The sequence below is a fragment of the Mus pahari genome, chromosome 14, assembly GCF_900095145.1.
Source record: "Mus pahari chromosome 14, PAHARI_EIJ_v1.1, whole genome shotgun sequence".
Classification (NCBI taxonomy): Eukaryota; Metazoa; Chordata; class Mammalia; order Rodentia; family Muridae; genus Mus; species Mus pahari.
Genome location: NC_034603.1, coordinates 1,168,228 through 1,185,100, shown reverse-complemented (window position 1 = coordinate 1,185,100; position 16,873 = coordinate 1,168,228). Strand labels below are relative to the sequence as shown.

Here is a 16,873-nt window from a genome sequence, read left to right as displayed (position 1 = left end):
TGTCTGTCTGTCTGTCTGTCTGTCTGTCTGTGTGGGTCTGTGTGTATTCCTAAGATTTTCTTAGGTACATTGAGATCTGAAAAGATATTCTCTTACCCCTGAGATCTCCACCTGTGTTTTCCCCTAGCCAACAGGGCGTGTATGAGGCTACCGTCTGTGAATAGGGTGTTGTTCATCGGGAATAAGCACATGCCTACCATAGTAACAATGCCCACTCTCCACAGCCTGTGCACATCTGGTGTGGTACGGCTTCACATTAACAGTTGGCTGGAAGTGAGTTTCTGTCTGCCCCACAAGATCCACTATGCAGCTTCAAGTCTGATCCCTCCTGAGGCTATTGAACGGAGCCTGAAAGCCATCCGGTGAGAGACAGCCCCATCTTGTCTTCCCCTTAGCTGCTGTCGGAGACCTTACTAGTTACTTTGTTCCAGAAATTCTCTTCTCTTCTGTCATAGAAATTAGCATGTAGGGCTTTGTTGTTAATAAAACCACCTGGTTTTACATCTAATTCTGCTCAGAAATGACCTTGGCCCTTCCAGCATTGCCTAGCTGAGTAAAGCCTGCCAAGGGCCTCACCCAGGCCTGCAGGGCAGGTTGGAGTTAACCTAGAGCTTCAGCAGATTGCCTTCAGGGTACACTCAGTTATTGTCAGCATTCCGGCAGGAATCATGGGAACCCAATTACTTTCTGAGTAGTTGATTTCCTGTGAGGAAAAAGCAGGACTGGGAATGTAACTCAGTGGTGTGGGCCCCCCAGGCTCTGTTCTCAGCACTACAAAGAAGAAAAAGATGAAAAGAAATCTGGGCACACTCCTCAACCCTGGAAATGACAGAAAGCAGCTTACTACTGCCCAGTTCTCCTACAATCCAGTATCTATGCTCCAAGTCAAATGGCTGAACATATTTCTGTAGTTCTATTCGTAGCCAGGGAATATTTTGTTTTTCCTGTGTTTAGAAAGACATCCCCCCCCCCTTTTTTATGGTACTAATGATTAAACCTATGGCTTTGCACATGCTAGACAAGCACTTTATCACTACATGCATGCATGCATGCATACATATGTACATACATACATAATCATATGCCCTTACTCTCCCACCCTCTATGAGTCAGAGACTGTCTTCCTGGCTGTCCTGGAACGTACTAGGTACACTAGGCTAGCCTTAAAGTCACAGAGATTCATCTGCCTTTGCCTCTCAGGTGTTGGAATTAAAAATATGTGCCAGCCATATTTTTATTGTTATTTATCTATGCTTTTTTATTGTAATTTATCTATATGTGTGCGCATGCATATATACATATGTATGAGGTGGCAGAGACAGGCAGATCCCAAAGGCTTGGTGGTCAACAAGTCCAGTCAAAATAGCAGGCTTCAGGTTCAATAGAGGTCCTATCTCAGAAAATAATGTGAAGAGGTAGGCATGATGGCACACACCCTTAATCCCAGCACTGTTGAGGCAGAGGCAGGAGGATCTCTGAGTTCAAGGCCAGCCTGGTCTACAGCCTGGTCCTGAGTTCCAGGACAGCCACGGCTATACAGAGAACCCTATCACAAAAAATAAATAAGATTGAAGATTGATAGGCTGGCTCACTCACTGCCAGGCTTGATGTGACCTGAGTTCAATTCCTGGAACCCACATGGTAGAAGAAGAGAACTGCATGTGTGTACTTCATGTATATACAAAATGTGAATAAGTATAAAAAAGGTGGAGAGTTATGCTGACCTCTGGCCGCCATATTTACATGCATAGGCTCATGCAGTGTCTTCCCCCACGTACAAATTTCAGTTTCTCTATCAATGACGCGCGCGCGCGCACACACACACACACACACACACACACACACCTGAGATTATATAAAAGCCCTTGAATACATAACTGCTTTCTCTCTGATTTCCCCTCAACCTCTCCTGCCCAGTGCCTATGGACTCTGGCTGTGCCTTGGTGTTCCATGCTTACCCGGCACAGGGCCCCATGGCTATTTACGTTTTGTTGACATGTGCCTCTGTCCTTCAGCCCGTACCATGCCTTGCTACTTCTCAGTGATGAGAAGTCTCTGCTGAGTGAGCTTCCCATTGACTGCTCCCCGGCTCTGGTGCGGGTGATCAAGACCACGTCTGCTGTGAAGAACCTGCAGCAGCTAGCCCAGGATGCTGATCTGGCCTTGCTGCAGGTAGGGCCCTGAGCACTTGGAGGAGTGGGAAAAAGGCCTCTAGGTCCATTTAGGGAGGCAGCCTGTGGGGGATCAGGACAGCCGACTGCCTGCCGTGCTGAGTCCCTAGTACCTTGCAGACAAGTAGATACTACACATCCTGCCACAGATCAGGGCAGGGGGCTTGGGGTTCTGGTACCTGGTCACACTTAGTTTAGAGCCACAGGACTGACTTCTTTCAGGTGAGGCAAGCCTTGGGAGAAAGGAGAGAAGTGTTTCCAGCAAAGGCCTGGAGAGCAGCTTGGGGAAGTAGTAGTGCATGGTGGATCTTCCAGCTCAGGACAGGCTCACACTGGCCTATGAGCAAGCATGTGGGAAGTGAGAGCGAGGACTTGAGTGGTAACTTAACCTACTGTGTGGCTTCTATTTTTTGCACATTTTCCTACCTCTCCTTTTTTTTTAAGGTTTATTTATTTTATGTATGTGAATACACTGCCACTGTCTTCAGATGCACCAGTAGATGGTTTTGAGCCATCATGTATTTGCTGGGAATTGAACTCAGGACCTCTGGAAGAGCAGTCAGTGCTCTTAACCACTGAGCCATCTCTCCAGTCCCCTTGTTTTTGTTTTTATTAAAATACATGTCTTTAATAATGAGACATGCAGAGATGCAGCCTTGTTTTGGAGGACAAGTAAGTCCAACTAAATGTTCAGAGAAAACCAGATGTTCAGAGCAACCAGATGTTCAGAGCAAACCTTCCCTGCAGGACTGAGGGTTTGCATCTTTCCATCTCTGATGCCATGGGGCTAGGATCCAAGTGAGGTACACTCCACACGGATCCCTTTTGTTCTGCTCCTTCTCCCCTTTTTTCCAACCCAGCCCTGGAGTCATCAATACACCCTCATTCAGAGCTGGCCCCTAGGCAAGTGTCTGTGGCAGCCCTTTGGGCTCAGAGAGAAGGCCCTTAGCTGAAGTGTAGAGGAGGAAAAGCACAAAAGAAGCTGGATTCAGGGGCCTGGAGTGTAGACTGGGTCACCTGTGCCAGGGCTGTCTGTGCAGGACCCAGGGAATGAATGCCAATATCCTCACCTGGTAGTGCTATGCACCCTGAGGCCACCAGAGGGTAGCAGAGGCCTACCCAGGACCTCAGTTTGCTCAAAGGTCAGCCTTCTCAGTAGAATGAAGTGACCATAGGTCTGAGGCAGGCCAGGCGCTCTTGAGTCACTCTGCCTAGGCCTCCAGGCTCTGCGTAGAGCTGAGAAATGGGTTGGCATTGCTGGTAGTTTTTGCTTTGTGGGCCCATTGAGCTGCTTTTCCCAAAACCCTTTCTATTTCAGGATAAGTTTGTCCCTTCTCTATCTCTGGCTCTTCATAGGCTCTGTGAGAGCACCTAGCATATGCTGCCTTTGTGGTTCTCCTTGGCATCCTAAGCTGAACAAGATTCAGCAAGGAGCTCATTCTGCTTCCCTCTAGTATCAAACACAGAACTTTGAATGTGCTCACTGTCCCTGAACACCGCAGAGAGGGGTGGTGCTGTTGTTCTAAGGAGTCTGGGCTGCTATTTTCACTTCCTACTCCACATCTGAAAAGGCTTTACTAAGAGGCTGTTTGAAGGAATCTGTGCTAGGACTGTGCCGACTTCACTGTCACAGTCCTCTGATAAAGCTTTGATGTCTCTTCCATTTCCTTGTCTTGGTCTTGACTGGGATCAGGGAGGAGGGTGTTTCCTTCCTAACTAACTCCCTGCTGAACCTGATTTAAATCAGAATTCACTGCTGGCATGCCCTTGTGAAACCCTGTGAGGTCTCACCCTGGCCATTCTCTGAAACTCACCTCACTGTTTTCTGTGACTGCTGTTTCCTGTAGATGTCTCTGGGAGCAGTGATCCTAGGGTGGTGCTGAACCTTTGGGGAACACGTGCCTCAGGAGTGAATGTCACACATGATATAAGGTCACTGATGGGCTTTGTGTCCCACTTGTGTGATCCAAGCCCTCAGATGCGAATGGAGAAAGATTGTTTTTTTTATTTGTTTAAGACAGGGTTGATCTGTAGCCCTGGCTGTCCTGGAACTTGCTCTGGTATCTTGTGTATTTCCTGGTATCTGAGACCTCAGGAGAGCAGAATGGGAGGATGGTCTCTGGGGAAAGCCTTTGAGTATGCAGGGTCGGGTAGGATGAGCCTCCATACTTATTACTTTGGAGGATGGTGCTGGTGCCTGGTGGACAAGAGAGTGCTGTGCTTCTGCTGGAGTCGTCCAGCCCATGCTCCAGGCACTCCAGCGTCCCTGTGTTCATGTGCCTACTGCCTAGCAAAACCATGGTATCAAGCAGCACAGGGTCCCTGACTACAAGAACAGTGATATTGGTACCACTGACTCAGGTGGGTGGGGGTGCTTCAAGTTGGCAGAGTTCCAGAGGGCATTTTTTCCAGGCAGGAAGGCCATGCCTCCAAGTTTAGTCCTTCCATCTCCCCTTGGTCTGCAGGTCTTCCAGCTGGCAGCTCACCTGGTATACTGGGGCAAGGCTGTCATCATCTACCCATTGTGTGAGAACAACGTCTATGTCCTGTCTCCCAATGCCAGTGTGTGTCTGTAAGTACCAATGGCTGCCAAAATCTGGAATCTGGAGCTAGAAAAGCCCAGCAGGACCTTTTAATGGCGCCCCCAGTGACCAGGCTCCAGAGGCTTTGAATCCATGAGGCCAGATCTCACTATATCCTGAGGCTGCCCATAGCCTGCTCTGATGCAGGTCACAGTCTGGTTTGGTGTTGCCCATGGTAAAGCCATCTCTCCTTGGCTGAAACCAGAGGGGTTCTGTGGTTCCTGCCACATCTTAAGGGACAGTCTAATTCTGCCATCTGAAGGCCTGCTGCATCACCATACTATATTCTGTTGTCATTATGCTCACCCAGATGGTTGCTGGGAGCATGGGAAGTGCACTGACCATGGCTGTCTGCCCCAGGTACTCCCCACTAGCTGAACAGTTCTCCCGCCAGTTCCCGTCCCATGACCTGCCATCTGTCCTGGCCAAGTTTTCCTTGCCTGTTTCTTTATCGGAGTTCAGGAGCCCTCTGGCTCCCCCTGCACAGGAGGTGAGTCACTAGAGCCCTGTGTAGCCTACAAAGTAGACTGGGTATGACTGCCTGCCTGGCGGCCCCTGGTTCAAAGACTCTTAGCGTTGTTTATCTTTGTGTCATGCTTTGGGGGGATGCACTCTTCCTCACCATGGGCATCCTTAGGACTAGGACTGGTTTATGTTTGCACAAGGGCATTAGCTCTTCCTGGGCTGGCAGGATTCCCTGTGCTGCCTTTGGGGCAGGGGCTTCTCACAGGTGGAGGTACAGACAGCTTTGCTATCACTAAGCCTGGGCCCTGTTTTCCAAGGCAGTTCAGTTCCTATATCCCTTCCTCTGGGGGCTTAGGAACATGGGGTCTTTGTGTGGAATCCTGTGTTGCTGGGCCTAGAGTCCTTTTCCTAAGAAGACCTACAGTATCAGGCTAGGGTTGAGTCTTGGATGGGGGGCCTGAGTCAGGACAAAGGCTGGTGGCAGTTAGAGGCTGGTTGTGGTGGGGGTGCTTCTCAAGGTGTGGGGGATGAATTTGCAGTGGGCTGTAGGGGTCGGTCAGTCACTTTTCACTGCCCCATGCTCAAGAGACTGTGACATGGTGACTTGGAGTCAGAGCAGCTTTGCCCCCTCCCCCTGTTAAGTGCTTTGAGCTCTCTGAGAGAATCTAGGGTAAGAACACAGGTGTCAGAGACAAGCTGGGTGATCTCCACAGTTTATCTTCAAAAGCAAAGTATTTGTTCTAATAGCTGCCAGATACACTGGGCAAAACCAGTCCTCAAAGTCAAATACTTCCCCTTCTCAAATTGTGAATGGGAATAAGATCCTGGGTTTTTAGCTCATTTACATGCTGAGTGTGCCAGAGTTCTAAAGCTGCCTTTCACTGAGCCCTTGGTTTCCAGGAAGGGAGCCAGGAGGATGAAAGATGCACTTTGCCTCTGCACCTCCCTCCTCTCCCCCAGGCAGCTCTCTGGGGGAGGGCCTGGCAGTGCTCCCATCCCAGCAGAAACTTCCCAGTTGTTCTGGATAACATGGCTGATCTTCCAGGCCATGTCTGAGCAGCTGCTTCAGGCCTTGTCAGGGGCCTGGGATGGAGCTGTTTGGTTTGCCCCATCCCAGAGACATACTGTCTAATGCTTATAAAGCTTTTGTGTTTTTTTACATTTTGTGTTACAATACCTTCAATTCTTTAGAATTCTATTTGGTTTTGACCATGATTGGTATGTATAACTTCCTCCCCAGTAACCCAGCCCCCTTCCATGAGTGACCTGGGCAGCAGCTCCTCTGGGCCTCTCAAAGATGAGAGCACTGGTTCTGTGTTCACACACCCTGCTACTTGGTGTCTGCCTGAGAGATACTTAAACATTGGTGCTGGGTACTACCTGGCACTGGGCTTCATGTAGTAATAGCAGGTCCCCTTCCTGTTTCCAGTTGGAATCACCTGTGTTCTTGAAGTAAACTTTGAGGTAGAGCCAAGGATTCACATGACAGTTTCCTCTCTGAACTCTGTGTGGGCTTGCCTAGCAGTAGACTGTCTGACGGCAGGCAGCAGGTCTTTGTGGCAAGGACAGATCTGGCTCTAGGGAGAGTTGGCTCAGAGAAGGGAGGAAACCCAGGCGTGTGATGGGAGCCAGTGCACGGGTGTGATGGGAGTTCTGGCCCTACTGTTTTCTGTGGGGTATGCTGCCCTTGCGGAGCTACCCAGAAGTTGAGGGTCCCTTCTTCCTAAGAGGAGGCCTTCCCATTTAGGTACTGGGGCTGCTAAGGACCATGGCTCTCTTATCCCCCAGGAACAGGAATCTGTTCTTAACACTTGAGTCAGGGAAGCAGATCATCTGCGGTCTTCCTTTGCTCACTCACAGACCCAGCTCATCCAGATGGTGGTGTGGATGCTGCAGCGCCGGCTCCTCATCCAGCTGCATACCTATGTTTGCCTAATGGCCTCACCCAGCGAAGAGGAGCCCCGACTGCGAGAGGATGATGTCCCCTTCACAGCCAGAGTTGGTGGCCGCAGCCTCAGTACACCCAATGCTCTAAGCTTTGGCTCCCCAAGTAGGATCCCCTTCCAGGACATCTGTCTGGTAATGGGGGGCTGGGAGACTTTGGTGGTGACATCCAAGAAGCCTGGGTTTGGAATAAGAGGTGTTTTTACACATCTATACTCACCTGCCCGTCCCTGTGGAGACCTCTTCCTCCTGTCTCCCCTGTACTGCCATGGGTCTGTCATGGGAGGCTCGTCCCCTGAGCAGCTAGCTGTAGTCAGGAGCAGCTTCTGCCCACCGCAGTGCAGCTGGACTCCCACTCCAGCCTGGGCTCAGAGCAGGGCCTCATATTGTCATCACAGAGACCATAGCTGTCTGGTGTTGGGGGCCATGTACCTTGACCTGTCTAGTGCTAGCCCATGTTGGCTGAGGTGGGACAAGACACCCATTCCTGCTGTGGGGTGTGGTGGGTATGCAGCACATACATATTTCATTCTGGGTCCTTGAAGCTACTCTTATGCATTCCAGGTTAGCCACACAATAGGCACTTGGTGGTGGGTTGGTAGTGAATTCATGCGTGAGGGCAGACTGTTCAGTTGGGCACCAGGAGGAGAGTGTGGCAGTGCTCCCATCTTGCCACACTGGAATCCACTGGCCTATTCCAACCCACAGCCAGCAGTGACGACATGACCCTTACCAGCCCCAGTATGGACAACTCAAGTGCTGAGCTGCTCCCCAGTGGGGACTCGCCACTGAACAAGCGGATGACAGAGAACCTGCTGGCCAGCCTCTCGGAGCATGAGCGGGCTGCTATCCTCAACGTGCCTGCAGCCCAAAACCCTGAGGACCTCCGCATGTTTGCCAGGTGGGGGGGGGGGGGGCAGATGACTGAGTGGGAGGGGGAGGACTGCACGGGAGCGCTGGTACCCTCGCACAGCTCCAGGGAGGTGGTGGGTCTCTCCCAGGGTTAGTGTGTGCACAGCAGGAGCTACTGGCCCCTTTGTAGGGATGCAGGCTCTGGTCCAGCCCCTCAATGTTCCATGTCACTGCTCTCAAGTTCTGATGGACTTGACTCGGCAGGAGTATGTCCTGATTGTTGGCCCTGGGGGGAAACTAGGGCCCTGTGCCATAGCAGCTTGATGCCTGTCATGTCTGTCTGCCTTAGGTGATGGAAGGGCATGTTGTTATGAGAGGTCAGGTTGTCATTCTGTTTGAAGAAACACTGCAGTCTGTTGGAGGACTTTGCAGCTCTAAGTGCTAAGTGATGATCTTTCTGTACCCTGGCCTTCTTTGTGCTGGACTCAAGTGCAGAAAGCTCTCTAGAGTAGCTTGCCCCAGTGCAGGGGAAGAACAGAAAGAAGCCCTTAGCACTCCTCCCTGCAGCAGGGTGTGCAGGGTGCATGCTCAAGTGGCTCTGAGTCTGCACAGCCATGCTGCTCTGTGGACTCTCTTTAGGCCCTCCACCATCTGTCACTGGGGGAATGCTCGGACCTCATCCCACAGCTCTATACAAGCCTGCAGGCAGTTTGCAGACTCACCCACCAATGGCTGTCCTCAGTAGTACTGGCCTTGGGCTAGGCTCATGCTGCCCTGTCCCCTCCAGGCTCCTTCACTACTTCCGTGGCCGCCACCATCTGGAGGAGATCATGTACAATGAGAACACACGGCGCTCCCAGCTGCTCATGCTCTTTGACAAATTCCGCAGCGTGCTGGTGGTGACCACCCATGAGGACCCCGTTATTGCCGTCTTCCAGGCACTGCTCACATGAGCCCGGGCAACATGCCTGTGTGGATGGAAACAACCTCCCTTCTGCCGCAGAGTTCCTGACTGGCCTTAGGATAGGCAGCTCCAGCCTGGTCAGTCACAGCTATGGGGCAGCCATTGTTGGGCTTTGTGTTTTTCTTGAGACCTCATACTTGCTATGTAGTTAAGGTTGACCTTGAACTCCTGACCCTCCTGCCTCTGTCCTCCAAGTGCTATGGTCACAGATGTGTGCCATCAATATCACTTTTAAAAAAATATATGTATTTTTATTTATGGTTTTGTGTGTTGTGTGCCCTCAGAGGTCAGCAGAAAGCGTGCCTTGGAGGTAGAGTTACAGAGGTTGTGAGCCATAGGGTGTGGGGCTGGGAATAGAGCAGAAGAGCAGGAAGCACTGTTAGCCATTGCTCTCTCTCCTACCCACCAGTCTCCCTCTTCAATCTGGTCCTTATGGCAGCTTAACCCTGCTGAGCTGGAGAAGGGCTTCCAGGGTGGGTCGGTTTTATTTTAAAGATGTATTTATTTAACATATGTGAGTACACTGTTGCTGTCTTCAGACACCAGAAGAAGGCATTACATGCCACTACGGATGGTTGTGAGCCACCATGTGGTTGGTGGGAATTGAACTAGGGACCTCTGGTTAAGAGCAGTCAGTGCTCTTAACCACTGAGCCATCTCTCCAGCCCCCAGGATGTGTCTTCAGAGTCTAAGTCCTTTCTTTATACACATACAGGTTATGTCCTTCTCATCCCTTTCTGGCCGGCCCCTTGTGGAGCTGCCGTAGAGAGTGTCTAAACACGCTTGTTCAGTTCATTCTGTTCCTAGGTGTATACACCTGCACGTTGATGTTCTTCCTCTCTGTTGCTATACATACTGGGTAACCCAGTTTCCTGACCCGGATAAAGAATTAACTGCATGAACACAAATTCTGGCTAGGACTTGGGGACAGTTCTCTACAAACAGGATATTTATTTTACTTTTGAACAATTAAAAACCCCTCAGGTCAGGCTGTTTGCTGAGGCTGACCTATCTGTTCAGCCACTCTGTCTACCACACTGACCCATGGGCTTCCCTGGACGTAGAAGCGCAGGGGCTTCTGTGTCCACTCCCCTGCATGACCAATACCTATGCGGGCTGCTGCCACCACAGCTGAGCTACTGGACTCGAGAGGGGCATGCTCCAGCCACACAGCGTCATCTTGAGCCAGGTCTCGCTGGTCAAAGCTCTTATCAATGGCCAGGGCCTGGCACAGCTTGGAGGGACCACTACAGAGTTCACGGTCCTTGAGGGAACGGCTGACAGTGCTTTTCCGGAGGGAGTTACGAAGCTGCCGCATGGTCTCCAGGCCCTCCAGAGGCTCGAGTGCTCTTAGCAAGACACAAGCCCCAGCCCCTGTGGGACAGACAGAAAACTTGAAGTAAACCTCGGCCTCCTGCCCATGCACATACCCAGTGTTGTAGAGGTATTGATGTCTTCCTGCATGTATAAACCACATCCACTGTACCCACCCCTCTGTGTCCCCTTCTCTGTAGCATTGTCTAGGCTGCTAAGCCTTCCCTGAGTACCTCGGGAAGCCTCTACCACGGGAGACTGACAATGAGACTCCCACCACTGCCCTCAGAGCCAGAACTGTGATCAACTAGCGTGGGCGAGTCTGGCAGCAACTTCCTCTTTCTGTAGTTTCCCCGAGTCTTTTTTTTTTTTTTTTTTTTAATGTGTCTCTGTGTGTATTCTTACATGTATCTATGTGCTCTGAGAGGATCCCAGGAGTTAGGAGTTATGGGTAACTGCTTGATATGGGATCTGAACTGGGACCTTCTGAAAGAGCTGTAAATACCCTTAACCATTGGGTCATCTGTAGCCTGCTAGTCTTAACTGGCAGTGGCTATGAGGGAGGCACAGGAAACCCCAGAGAGCTAGTACCTCTAGGGTGGAAGGCATGTCACTCTGCTAGAAAATAGCAAGTGTCAGACCTAATCCAAATATGACCCAGGTCAGGGAAGCCTGGAGAAGCCAGTCCTCTGAACCCCTCCTAGCTCGCCACAGGGGACTTCTCTCATTTCAGGGAGAAGCAGGTTACAGAGTGTAAGTACAGGACACATGGTCGCTACTCCAGTCCCCAAGAGCCACCTTATCCCCTCACCTTATCCTGGCTCCTTCTCATCTTCATGCAAACACCTTTGATCCCCATGTCCTTGCGGAACTCTGCTACACACGTGCTCTAACTCGGCATCCTCTGCTCTGCTGTTTGGCCTTTCAGTCCTCATCTTCCCACGTCCTGAGCACCCACACCTGGCCCGTCCATGACATCCATGTCCTCAGTCTCTACTTAACATGGATGGCCCTAATCAGGACTATGTGCACCCTTGTGGTCCTGGAGGATTCCATCTGTATGTTCATTCTTGCCTCTGCCTTGTCCACCATGTCCTGGGAACGTCCACTAAAGCTGTCTACGGCCATAAGGCCTATGTGGTTATCACAGGGCTTCTAGAAGCATCCCTGCCTTCACCTGCTAGATGTTAGTCAGTCATGATAGTCAAATATGTCACCAAACACTGCCTAATGTCCCCAGTTGGGGGCAGAAGTGTTCCTGGCTGAAAAAAGCTGAGCTAGATCCTGTATGAGCCCAGCTTACCCCAAACCAGGCTCTTTCCACTTCCCTACCCTCTGCCTCACTCCAAATCTAACCCAGGATCAAAAACATCACTCTAAATTCTGTGTAGCCTCGGCTACTTTAGCCAGCCTCGCCTACCCTTCAAGAATAGCCAACACTCCTGAAATCCTAACTTGGCCCCTGGCAATGGCACTTTCCTACTCAAATGCCTGTCTATCCAAGTTTCCAGGGGGTTGGCCAGCTGCTAGCCTATCTGCTCCCTTAAGCCCAGAACCACTAACCTTGACTAGAGACGTTCAAGCAGAAGTACATGCCATAGATGAGGTACACATACAGAGTCCCAGGTTTCATGAACATGCCACGGTTACGGGGGGTCTGCCGGCCACCCCTTGAGTGAGCAGCTTCATCTTCTGGTCCCAAGTATGCCTCAGTCTCCACAATGCGCCCACGGAGTTCTGTTCCATCAGCGAGTCGCCGGACAAGGACCTATGGGCAGTGAGTCTGCTCAGGTCAACAGGGGCCAACCCACCTGGACAGTCCCCACCGAAACCTCATTTAAACTCAGGATGTACCAGGCATCCAGGCCCAGCCAGACCCAGCTACCTGGCTTCTCCATTCTGCCTCTTGTGTTTTTGCGGAGAGCCTGGACACTGATGTTAAGGTCACCAACCCCTCCTGACCAACTCTACTTCTTACTTACTAAGGGTTCTAAGTACACCTCAGGATTCATTTGGAGTCATGGTGCAGGTTGACTTCCAAGTCCCCTCAGTAGTGTTCTCTCCTCCCGACATCCTCTCCCAGAATTCCCTTGAGAGAACTTAGTGAGAAACAGGGCCAGCTGGTCCAGCCATGCAATACCCTTGCCTGGACTATGATCCCAAGAATGGCCAACAGTCTTAATTCAGCCAGGGCTTGTATAAGGATCTCAGCATCCAACCATGTCCTTCCGTTACGGGTTTGAGGGATTATTTGATCAGAAGGCACCTTCTCAGCCCAAGTAGACCCATGGTGCCTCGGGGTCAGCTGGTCACAGGCAGGGTAGAGGAAAAGAGGTGGCCAGTGTTTGTCATAGAAGCCTGGAAATTCTTTCAGGAACTCAAAACACTGGAGACAGGGATGAATGTTTTAGGAGAAAAAGGCCAGCAAGCATTCCTTCACTAACTCTACCTGCATGTTCCCATGTCTCCAAGGTCAAACAGGGAACCCCACCTCAGCTTCTTGAGCCTCCTGGAGCTTTTCTGGCGGAGGGTCTGGAAAAACAACATGCTCCTGTATTACGTTACCTGACCCAGAAATGCACGGGCTAGGGTGACTGCTGGCTGGTCAAAAAACTCTGGTCCTAGCCGGCCAGAATGGTCCTCTGGGCTGGAGAAGTAGACACTGCGCCGGAGGCCCGGGGTCGACAGGAGTCTCTCTTTAGGCGTCTGCTGCTGCTCTGAATCTGCCAGTCGCTGCTTTTTTTGCCCAATCTTTCGGGAAAGCTGTAATGGGAAAAAACAGAAGTGTCTGCCTGCCTGCCTGTTCCTTTACCTGTAAAGTGGGGTGCCTGTTGCTCGAGTCATTCTGAGGCATACCGCCTCAGGGGACCTTGGGACTCGGTGTAGGTAATGACAGGCTGCTAGTGTTGACAGGATGGGTGGGCATTCTCTGCCCACACCTGCTTGCTCATATGGGAGACATGGGTAAGGAGCATTAGAAGGTGGGTGCCTGAGAGCTGGGTTTTTCTGATTCCCACCAATCACACCATCTCCAAGGAAACTTGTTTCTGGAGCCTGGTTTTTTGTTCCTAATCCTGGCCAGGAATTAAAATACAGTCAGAACCTGGGCAGGGCCTATAAGAGAAACATACTGAGTTTGTCCAGGCACTGCTCAAAAGACAGGTCACAAGACCCCCTTGTTACTGACAAGACCTGACACACAAATGGGCATGCATGGAGATGACCACCTGCCTGGTCCCATTCTGAGTGCTCAGGGTAGAACCCTGCTGGCCCCCAACTGTCCTCTGACTGCTTGGATAGTAGAACAACTAGGAACTAGGACAAAAAGTCTATGGGTCTATAGGACCAGTAGGCACTCGTCTACCAACAGCCCATAAACAAAGGAAGGAATCTGACCACATCCTTTAGCTATTGTGGTACAACAGGAGGGAATTAAAAGGACAACTGGACAGTGAGCCTGGGGCCAGGGCCAAGACCTGTCCTCAGTCCAAGCTGAGCTGGCTTAAACAGCCATCACTCTTTTAAAGGACAGGGTCCTATGTGGACTGTGCTGGCCCTGAACTCCTGATCCTCCTCCTTCCATCAACTTCCCAAGTACAGGCCTGCGCCACCACGCCGGGATAAGACCCATTATTTTTATCTGTTGTGCTGACGTCCAGGTGGGACTGAGGCTGCCAGGCTGCCGGGAATGGATGCTGACGTGACCGTCTCTGCAGCCCGACCCACTGTGCCAGCTCGCCGTGGGCTCAGACTCCGCGACGCGGCGCCCCCTCTCACCGGCGCTGGCATCTGGCCGACCTCATGATATCCGGTCACTAGGGATCCTGCTCTGGCATTCCCTGGACGGCGGGCTCGTCCAAGAAATGGAGGCTGCTCGGTGTCGGGGAGCAGGGTCACGGACACCGGTTTTAGGGATCCTCTGACCAAGCGCGCACTACCACCGCGAGCGGGCATGTAGTCGCCGCCAGCATAGGCCAGGCCACCGGAAGCGCGGAGAGGGCGGAGAATGGAACCTGCGTCTGCGCAGAAGGCATGCAGCGCGGGGGTGGGACGAATCTGCAGAAGAGGCGGAGCGAGGATCGTAGGGCGGGACAAGGCGGGGCGAGTGTAGAAGCCTTTTTTACTTTCACCACTAGGATTGGAACCCAGGTTCTCTAGGTCTGGTTCTGTCCCAATTGTCATCAAGCCATCCTCTTTGAACCCGGACTGAATTTTCAAGGGTCCCGGACCAGAAGGCTCTGCCTTGGAAATCTCAGACGGAATTCTGATCCTAAAACTCTCCTTCCCCAACCTTATCTCTGGATGGTGGAACTGACCGCAAGTGGATGCCTGCCCCATCTGGAGGCCCTTACCCTGGATCATCACAGCTGATAGGTGGAAGGAAAGGGAATTCCGCCTCTGCAGTGGATCCCCACTTACATCCCTGGACCCGTGGTGCCTGGAATTGCTGCAAAGAGGGTTTACTACCTAAGCTGGAAGGCAGGACCAGGGCTGCAGGAGCTGAGCAGGATAACAGTTCCTGGCATCTCCTAGTGATTACTTCTCTGGGACCTAGGCTTGCCACCCACCCTATCTGTAACCTTTTAAATGAGGCTGTGCACCTATGAGCCTCAGGTGGGAAGTGACTGACTCAAAGGAAGGGATGGTCAAGGGAAGGGAGGTCTTGGGATAGGGTAAGCTGCTCCCCTCCCCCACTTCACTCACTCTCTTCTACCATTCCAGGGGTGATGTGGGTCTGAAGGGTTTCTAAGCAGACACAATCCTACCTTCCCCATTCACACTGCCTTATTAAAACCTTTGAGGGCTTGACAGAGCTGTCTTTGATTTCTGAGACCCTGGCATCTAGGACTAGACAGAGCAAGAGGCCGTATGCTTGTGACCCTTAACTGAACAAGGCGCTTAGCCTAAGGACTCTGGTCCCCAACTGCTTCTCTACTGGTCGGCTCAGGGACTGAACTCTGGGCCTGGCTAGGGCTCAGGCATCCCCTCTCATGGGCCTCAGCTAGGACTTCCTGGGGAGGGAGCGGCAGCCTCTCTGCTTGCCTGCTGCTGCCTGCTGGAAGCTGTCCAGCTGTTTGTGGCACTCTGTGCAGTTTCCGGGGCTGGGGTGGGGGCGATATGTTGTAAATTTGAACTACCGAGGTTGGCCTTATTCCCCATAGCCATTCTGTCCAAACAATGGCTCTCTTTTCCTGTGAGAATAATGCCCCTTCCCAATCTAGGAGGAAACTGAGACCCTAGTTAGGTTCTGGTCCCCTGGTGAGGGCACTCTGAAGACTCCACCTTTGGGTGAATGACAAGCTCCTTCTGTTTGGTGGGCAGCCTGACTTCTGCCCCAGGCAGAGACGGGGGTGGAGGCCAGCATCTTATTCTCCAGATGTTCTGGCCAGAGTGTGGGATTGTGCAATGTCTGCCCCTCCCCCCCACTTCCTGGTCTGTGGCGAAGCTCCCACTGCAGGCTGGAAGTGCTGGGTTGGACTTCCCTACTGTGTTTTGCCAGCAGGCTTGCCAGGAGTAAGAGAATGTCCAAGAGGAAGGAGCCTGGGACCTCTTCTGTGCCCAGTGTACCTTGTGCCTGCCTGGCTGGTGACAAGGATGTCATTGGAGATTCTCTGAAAGGAGACAAGGTTGGGGTTGGTGATGGTGTCCCTACAGGTTGTGGGAAGGCTGGAGCTGCCTCCAGACATGGTGGCATGGGCTGCCAGTCCCTGCTAGCTCTAGGCTTCAGTTTCACTGTCTCGGGGGCTTAACACACTGGCTCAGTCTACCATGGACAAAGCAGGAGCTGGGTGGGAGCCAGTTGGCTCCTGGTTTGGAACCTGGCACCCTTCAGCAGCTTCTCAGCAGAGTGGCTGCTATACTCTGGCAGGCCTCGGTGGGTCCCTGTGGCTGGGGGACCCTCCATGGTTAGCTGTTTCTTGGGCAGAGAGGGTAGCCATCCGGCGGGCCAAGGAGAGCTCTGTTGTCAGGCTGCTAGGAACGTATAGGGCCTCTTTGCTGAGCTCGATACCATGAGGAAGGGGTTTCTTTAGAAATAGCTGGAACTTCAGGCCTTTGAAGTCTAGCCTGGGCTGGAACAGGGCTAGCCTTGGCCATTCTGTCTTCTCCCCAGATAAGTAGTGTCCAGGGTCCATCTCTATATCTCTCTGCAGGGTGCTTGGAAGCTAAGCTGTAGGTTCAGGAGGTACCCGTTGAGTCCTTTTACAGCTCAGGGATCCTAACCCCACAGACGCCTGGCAGAGTACCACACAAGACCTGGAGGTGGTGTCGAAGCCAATAGCCCAACACCTGTTCACCAGTTCCAGAGTATTAGGAACTGCAGCTGACTTCTGTTTGGCACAGTCAGTAAAAGTATGTGAGACGCCACGGGTTGGATTCTCCCACCCAAAGCTTAGGTCAATAGGACAGGTAGGAGGTTCTGGGACTGTGGAGAGTTGGGACTGTGGAGACTGGATGAAGGCTTGACAGTTTGTCCATGCTGCTCTGCTCGAACTGTCCCCGTGCCCTGACTCAGGACTTGAGGATGTTTCTCCTGGGGAATCCTGAAGCCATATGCTGAGATGGGCATTTGTCTGTAGACA

General features: G+C 51.9%; 2 protein-coding genes across 5 annotated transcripts in view; one reads left to right on the top strand and one right to left on the bottom strand.

Moving 5' to 3' along the window:
* Nprl3 (NPR3 like, GATOR1 complex subunit) overlaps window positions 1-10,662 on the top strand; it is a 36,532-nt gene extending 25,870 nt beyond the window's left edge. The window contains exons 6-12 of one of the 4 annotated variants that reach the window (XM_021211595.1): window positions 225-362; window positions 2,016-2,172; window positions 4,637-4,743; window positions 5,114-5,243; window positions 7,079-7,268; window positions 7,871-8,063; window positions 8,802-10,662. In XM_021211595.1, the coding sequence (XP_021067254.1) occupies window positions 225-362; window positions 2,016-2,172; window positions 4,637-4,743; window positions 5,114-5,243; window positions 7,079-7,268; window positions 7,871-8,063; window positions 8,802-8,967 (1,081 nt within the window). In that variant the 3' untranslated portion in view covers window positions 8,968-10,662. Of the gene's footprint in view, window positions 1-224; window positions 363-2,015; window positions 2,173-4,636; window positions 4,744-5,113; window positions 5,244-7,078; window positions 7,298-7,870; window positions 8,064-8,801 lie in introns of those variants that run through there. The other 3 variants (XM_021211592.1, XM_021211593.1, XM_029545961.1) reach the window with 3 other exon arrangements.
* Mpg (N-methylpurine DNA glycosylase) lies at window positions 9,247-14,303 on the bottom strand. The gene is made up of 4 exons (XM_021212843.2): window positions 14,070-14,303; window positions 12,858-13,055; window positions 11,856-12,060; window positions 9,247-10,352 (listed from the first exon to the last, which is right to left on the bottom strand). The coding sequence occupies exons 1-4, from the start codon at window positions 14,244-14,246 to the stop codon at window positions 9,964-9,966; spliced, it is 969 nt and encodes a 322-aa protein (XP_021068502.1). The 5' UTR covers window positions 14,247-14,303; the 3' UTR covers window positions 9,247-9,963.
* Between the last annotated feature and the right edge of the window lie 2,570 nt (window positions 14,304-16,873).